Source organism: Orbicella faveolata, unplaced genomic scaffold, assembly GCF_042242905.1.
Source record: "Orbicella faveolata isolate gen_17 unplaced genomic scaffold, um_ofav_v1 contig_24, whole genome shotgun sequence".
NCBI classification, from domain to species: Eukaryota; Metazoa; Cnidaria; class Anthozoa; order Scleractinia; family Merulinidae; genus Orbicella; species Orbicella faveolata.
This window is the reverse complement of record NW_028301552.1, coordinates 34,105,486-34,112,500: the sequence shown is the minus strand read 5'-3', so window position 1 is coordinate 34,112,500 and position 7,015 is coordinate 34,105,486. Positions and strand designations below refer to the sequence as shown.

Below are 7,015 nucleotides of genomic sequence, written 5' to 3'. Positions count from 1 at the left end.
AATAGCTACAGAATAAGTGTCAGCACCCCCATCCCCCATTCAAAGTTTGAAATTGGTAAAATGCAAACTTGTGTTAGATGAAAGCGCTTTGTCAACATTGTACAGGGGTGGGGCGGGGCAAAATGCGTATGGAATGAATATTTCAACGCTGTAGCTGTTTGCGTTTCCCTGGTTCCTTGCTTTTATTTTATTTTATTTTATTTTATTTTGAATAGTTTGGACAAGTTGAAGTAGTGGCTGCTGCTATTATAGATCTATATCCGGAACATCTACAAAGATACAGAGAGGCTGTTGTACTTGCAGTGTGCCTGGTGATGTTTGTTCTGGGTTTGCCTTGCGTGACACAGGTGAGAACGAGACGGAACAAATCAGCGAGTCAACAGGCATCTCTTTAAGACCGCCATTTTGTTTCAGACACTGCAGAGACACTAGACATGTCGGCGAAAATCTCCATAGTGATGACATCACTATACAGAGATCCTCCATGCCGTTTCTTATTGGTTGTCATTCTTAAAGAACTAATCAGACACCTTCAGCCACCTCTTACAGTCAAACCAACCTCGTTCCCAGGATCCTCTCTTTTTCTCAGGACCCTGGGAACGAGGTTGCAGACAAACCAACAAAAAACGCCGCAACTTCCTGCCCGTTCATGTTACAGGCAAAAACCTTAGAGTCATAAAAGTATGTGTCAGCCTTCACGGTGGCTCTTGATTTTGTGTCACTTTTTGAATTTTCAGGGTGGCATTTACGTGTTCAATTTACTTGATTCGTTCTCTGCTGGTATCTCACTGCTATTTTTGGTGCTGTTTGAATTGCTTGTTGTTGGCTGGATTTATGGTAAGAACAGTCGCAGTGAAATCTGTTGTTTAGTGTCCACCTGCCGCTCCAGTTAAGTGGCCGAGGAGTTTAGGGCGCTGGATTTGAAATCTGGAGGCCCCTGGTTCAAATGCTCCACCCTAGCACTATCTGGATTTGTTCTCGGTAGCCCCGAGTTCAACTCCTCGATCGCGCTTTGTAAATAGTTTATGTTCTATTTCAAATATTTGTTTATTCATTTACAGTTTCCCAATCAGCACAACAGTCACTTGAATATATATTTTTTAAGTAGGTCAAACCACTTTAGCATGCCATTTCTGATTTACCCTAGCAGTTTTATGTTTTCTAGTTATTAAAACGTTTCCACGGACTTATCAAAAATTTAGCTTGTACACGCCCTTACTGGACCACTGAAACTCAAGCTCAACCATTTTAATGTTAAACTCACTCAGAATACTTTCAATGTCATGATCTGTGTACAGATTTCACAAAACCTACCCCCGTTTGGGGGAGGCAAGCCATGATTGAGTGGCAGAGATTTTATATTTTGCATAACATTTTGATGTCGCGTATTCATTCATTTTGATTCCCTCTTAACAGCAACAAGTTTGTATACTGCTCAAAACAGATCTCACGGTTGATATTTGCTTTGTTTACCAAACATGGTTCACAATTTAGTCCTTTCCGTGTACGCTACAGGCACAAAAAGATTTGCCAGCAGTATCGAGAGAACTACAGGACGCCGTGTATCCAAGTGGTGGATCATGTGTTGGAAGTTCATCACTTTCTTGATGGTGATTGTAAGTGGAAGTTGACTTGAAAAGATAGAAAACAAAAGTGGAAGTTTGGGAAAATGATAAATACCCTGGACACGAGCCGCAGGCTCCAATCTAAGGCTTTTCAGTCAGCGCAGCTTTCAGAGAGGGTGTTTTCTGACTGAAACGCATATCAGGTCCACCGTTTCTATCCGTCGTTATTCCACTTCTTGTGATTTGAGCCCTTTAGTTATTCTTGTGTAGTCATTGTATTGGAGAAGTTTTCAAAAAGCTGCTACTGAACTGAAGCTCGCGGTGCAGCCAGACGTGCCACAAAATCCTTGATGTACCGGCCGTGTAGAGTGTCTTTGAAGCAGGCTACAATACAGCACTACAGGAGTAAAACTGAAACCCACATAATAGCACAGCCAATAATATTACTAGTTGACAGTTCATTATGCCAATCAGAACTCGGAGCAAAAGAAAAAAAGACGTGACCGTTGATAGGAACGGGAAAAACAAGTAACCGGCGGTAAACGCAGGAAAGGAGAGAAAACGGTAGCAAGAGTGAAGAAAATGTCACGTGCATCTAATTGGAGTTAAGCAAACGGAATACTCGAAAACTGCTCTATTCCCAATGACTTAAGCGGATACCATTAGCACGGAGAAGATCGAGGTACTTACCTTGCAATTGATCTTCTCTTGCATTAACTTATTTGCCTTTAATCCTAGGGAATCTTTGTGTTTAGCGTCGCCAAGTACCAACCTCCGGCATACGAGGGCAAAAAATACCCCAAATGGGCAGAGGGTTTGGGTTGGATCATAGCCTGTTGTTCTATGTCGTGTATACCCATCACCGCTGTCCGTGTACTTTGTGAAGCTGAAGGCTCAGCCTTTGAGGTGTGTGAAGTTTTTAGTATTTTGTCTTTGGTCGGTTTGGACTTAAATTAAGGACCGTTGTTATGATTGTTAAAACGACTGTTGTTCTTTCATATTACAGCCATCCAAACTCTTGTCGGAACCTTTTTTGTAAGAACGTCTCAAGAAAGACTAAAATTTTAAGAACATACTAAAAACGTACCCGAGGTTGAAAACTACATAAGAACTGAACTGAAATAACTTCATTTGCTTGAAATTGAGAAAGACATGAACAGAACATATCTGCCAAACCTGCCCTTACTGCAGAGCTCAAAGTGCTTCTACCTGAGAGCGTCGTTTACAAGACGGTCAAGTACGGTACAAGTACAATTGAAAGTTCTTCGATGTGGTTTATTGTGGTACCAACTTGTTTTCAAACTAAGAAACACGAACTTACTCAGATTCTCATTGTCACGTCAACAGTAAAACCACAGTTTTTTAATTTTATTTTTCAGCGACTTCGAAGTACGATCTTTAAAGAGGAGATTTCTAACGAAACAAACAGTAACAAGCAAGAAAGCGGGTCTCACCACACGAGCAATGCATAGCAAGCTCATTGAAAACACCACACGACACTTGATTTACGTGCAGATATACCATTTTGTGAAGAATTCTAAGCTGGCCCTCGAGACGGTTCGTTTATAAAGGCATCCTTGCATCAATCATGTTAACAAAATAACCCGTGACAAGCTATAAACCAATAAAGAAACAGAACCAACCAAAAGAGGTGTGCTTGATAACGTTAATGTCGAACACATTGGGTGGACATTGAATCATTCCGATAGCATTAAAAATGAAGTAATAAGGTTGACCTCTTAAGGCACGAAATGGCGTACAGATTTCAAAACCTCACGCCAGGGTATGGGGTATGAACTACATTATAAGCTAAGAGCTTTACTCAGTGACAAACACATTCCCAGCAAAATTGCGGGGTGAATTAGCCCTGTCTATGTTACTTTTATTTCATAATATTATTTACAATCTGTTAAGTAAAACTACATAAACGAAGTTGATGAGAATTGAACACAGCTGTCTTCCGTCGAGGGTTCTATATATAGCCCATCCTGTGTAGTCTTCTTCGTTTCCTTTCTCTAGTGATTTTGCATCACCGATCTTCAACATCAGCTTGTTAGTCCTAACCAATATTGGTTGACTTCTAAGATTTAGGGATCACAATTTGAAATTTACCTGTGGAAAAGATAGAGACAAAATTAGACTCAATTTTAGCAGTAGATTCCTTCGTTTTACGAGACAGGTTTAATAATTCACTAGTAATCAGTTGAAGAGTAACAATCAGTCTGGTATATACGCTGGTTACTTATGCAAGGATTTGCTAAAAATGTCAACTGATCTCCCGATTAACTATAAGTGGATAATAACACACGCATTACTTGCAGAAAATTTCGGACGCTTAATTTTCGGGTACTTTTTATCCCATTTCGGACAAATTCCGGACCAAAATTCCGAACACTTTCCTGACACATAGCTAAAGTAAATTTACGCCAACGAAACACGAATCAGACTGAAACACCAAATGTGAAAATGATAGTTTTACAGCACCCTCAAGGTTTTACAGATACACCGACAAGGAAATAACACAAACTGTATCAAGCCGTTAAGTATTTCAAGCACTGTCTCAACTAGAGTTCGCTCCATAAAGGAAACTAAGAGCTTTGGAGTTACTTTAAAGTTTTAAACTGTACTGTAAATATTTCGGACGCTTAAAAATTTCGGACGGTTTTATTGTCGAACACTTTTTTTTTTGTCCGAAATTAAAATCGTCCGAAATTTTTGCAAGTAGTGTAACCGTAAAATTCTGATTATAAGCGCCAGACTTATATCAGGTCTTACATTCGTTTAAAAGTCTTTTCTGGTAGGAATATTTCCGAGAACAGGATTGAGGTTTTGTTAAATGCTCAAATGGGGTTATATGCATTTGAAATATTTAGGTATGCACAAGAAAACCACATTGTAAAACTCTCTAAACATAAAGTCCACAGTTGAAGGCTTTCTGTCGTATTATCGTAGAGATTTTTGCGTCCAAGACTTTAGGGGGCGTTACACGTTACGATAGGGGTGTTATGTCTTGTAGGGGGCGTTATGTCAATATCTGGTCGTTTAGTCCCCATGTTTATTAGCCTCTAAACGTTTAGCCCCCAACCAGAAGTCGAAAACACTGTCTATTTCTCGTTCTTTAAGCGTGAATGGGGGCTAATTGACTTCTGGTTGGGGGCTAACCAGCTAGGGGCTAATCGACTTGGGGGCTAAACAACCGATAACAGTTGTGTCTTATCGATTGGGGGTGGAATGTTGGGGGCATTATATCTTAGGGCGGGGTATGCACATTATTTATGGTATACCTACATTTAGGCATGGATAACACGTCAGCAGTAACTGAACATGTCAATCCGAGGTTTGACAGAGCTCCTCTTATGAGACCACTCGGAAAGGCTAAGAACTGTAAGAACAAAATTCATAAAAAGAAATTAGAAATTGGTTGCTGATCTATCGCTCACAAGCAGGAAAAACACAATGGACAGTGCAGCCTTCGGTGGCCATGCTTGGGATGCAAAAGAGAGGCATGCGCTTATGAAAGGTTAAAAATGTAACGTGTTATAAAGTAGCTTGAACCCAGAATACAAAATCAGTGTCTGCTTACAAGACTTGTCTACCTACAGAAGGTGTCTGTGAGCCAAGGTTCACCTGTATGCAACAGTTCACTGCATTTATATCTAGATTTTTAGTCTTTTTAAGGTTTGTTTGTTTTAGTGGAGATATCTTGCATTTTGAGAGAACATGAGGGTCATGATGCTCTGTCCTATAATTATTGCACTAATCCTTTACAAAATCCACAACATTGACCAAACACAGGCTCCTGCATTTCACCCAGAGCAAAGACTGATAAACAGTATTGATTCTTTACCTTTGGGGCATCCTCTGTATACTGCTTGCCATCTGACATTTGTGTTAAAAGCTGAAAGTTATTGTCTTGAAGCACATAAGTACCCTTGGAACAAAATACACATTGTTGAGTTGAATAAGGAATTAGCTACCACTGAATTAGTTATTGAGCTTATGTTTGGATGTATATTGACCCTTGAGCAATGCATACAAGACTACAGGCTGTTTATTCTTTACTAGTTAAGGTGATAATAGTAACTGTTACTCGTTTACAAAATAAAATGAAAAGAACTATTGAGAATCACGAATACTCAAGAATAAACCTTTTCATTGTCAGCTGTGATGGGGAGAGGGTTGGAACCCAGAAGGAAGAGGTGTTCAGCCCAAACCGGAGGACTGAAAAATAAGATTTTAAAGGTAGTAGGAACCAGAAGATCGATAGAAAGTCCAAAAAAGATCAAGGAGGGGACAAGAACTGCAAGGCAAAGATGTGCAAAGTGAGAGGTTTAAGTCTTCCCCTCCCCTCCCCTACCCTTTTTCCCCCATTTTTGGGGGGAAAAAATTGGGGAAATGCTAATGGAACACTTCATTAAAACTGCACAATCAATTTTACCTGGTGGTTTGTTCTTAAATTGTCAATTTGTTTCTTATAAACAGCAGTCCAGAAGTCTTTACAGATATACTTCATAATTTCAAGTTCATCCTTGAAGCGAGGGGAATCCTTTGTGAATCTACAGAAAAGATAAGCAAAACAACCGTATCTTCAGATAAAACAATGAAGCTGCCCTGGGTACACTACAGGTATTAGGGGCGGATCCAGGATTTTTCTTAGGATGGGATGCACCACTAAGGAATGGTGTAACTGACTGGTGAGGGAAACAAATTTTAAAAGCAAATACGAAGAAGAAGGCTTTATCTGAGGGGGTGGGGGAGCCCCTGCACCCTCCCCCTAGATCCACCTCTGGGTGTAGCTGCTAAAAGTTTAGAGTAAAGGATTGCCTCAAGGTACTACTAGCCACATGCAAGACGTAACATCCAAGTGCATCTCGCACTTGGAGCTTGCTGTTCCACATGAAACCTTGAAGAACGCTTAGAGAAAGCCACAGGCTGGACTGAACCCCGTGCATGTAGAAAAATAAAACTATACATAACATTTATATGAAACTGTATTTTTAGCATGTTTTCGACCCGCAGGAAGCTGAATGCAAATCATATAACATGTAAGCTTACTCTAGAGAGTAAGAAATATACTTGCCTCTCTACCAGTCTCTGACCAACACTAAATCCAAGACGTTCAAGATTTTGTATAACATCATTCTAGGAAAACACACAAATACAAAAGCTTCAGTTTGTTATGGGACTTCGATTCATGATCGCCTGAGAACTATAGATCATTTTTCACATTTTTTAGAACGTAATTTTTTGCGACAAGAAAGACAAAGGACATCACACATCTACTTAACTGAGAACGCTTTTTAATCGAAACAATACTCACATCTATATTTTTCCCCGGTCTGTTTGTGAAATAAGCGACAATTTCCATGTGAACAAAGTCAAACAGTGACTCGACGTCCGCCATTTTAGTGACCACACGCGAAGAGCTGGGCTCTAGTCTGTTCCAGACT

The 7,015-nt window shown here is 40.0% G+C and overlaps 2 protein-coding genes across 2 annotated transcripts in view; one reads left to right on the top strand and one right to left on the bottom strand.

Moving 5' to 3' along the window:
* LOC110056070 (sodium- and chloride-dependent GABA transporter 1-like) overlaps positions 1-3,164 on the top strand; it is an 8,365-nt gene extending 5,201 nt beyond the window's left edge. The window contains exons 8-12 of the mRNA XM_089290846.1: positions 216-347; positions 738-837; positions 1,516-1,616; positions 2,304-2,471; positions 2,945-3,164. Of these exons, the coding sequence (XP_089146972.1) occupies positions 216-347; positions 738-837; positions 1,516-1,616; positions 2,304-2,471; positions 2,945-3,037 (594 nt within the window). The 3' untranslated portion in view covers positions 3,038-3,164. The remainder of the gene's footprint in view (positions 1-215; positions 348-737; positions 838-1,515; positions 1,617-2,303; positions 2,472-2,944) is intronic.
* Positions 3,165-3,426: 262 nt separating this feature from the next.
* LOC110056075 (trafficking protein particle complex subunit 6b-like) lies at positions 3,427-7,012 on the bottom strand. Its single transcript, XM_020762515.2, has 6 exons — positions 6,886-7,012; positions 6,646-6,707; positions 6,004-6,121; positions 5,413-5,496; positions 4,854-4,947; positions 3,427-3,677 (listed from the first exon to the last, which is right to left on the bottom strand). Exons 1-6 carry the CDS (start codon positions 6,967-6,969, stop codon positions 3,646-3,648), a joined length of 474 nt encoding a protein of 157 aa, XP_020618174.1. The 5' UTR covers positions 6,970-7,012; the 3' UTR covers positions 3,427-3,645.
* Between the last annotated feature and the right edge of the window lie 3 nt (positions 7,013-7,015).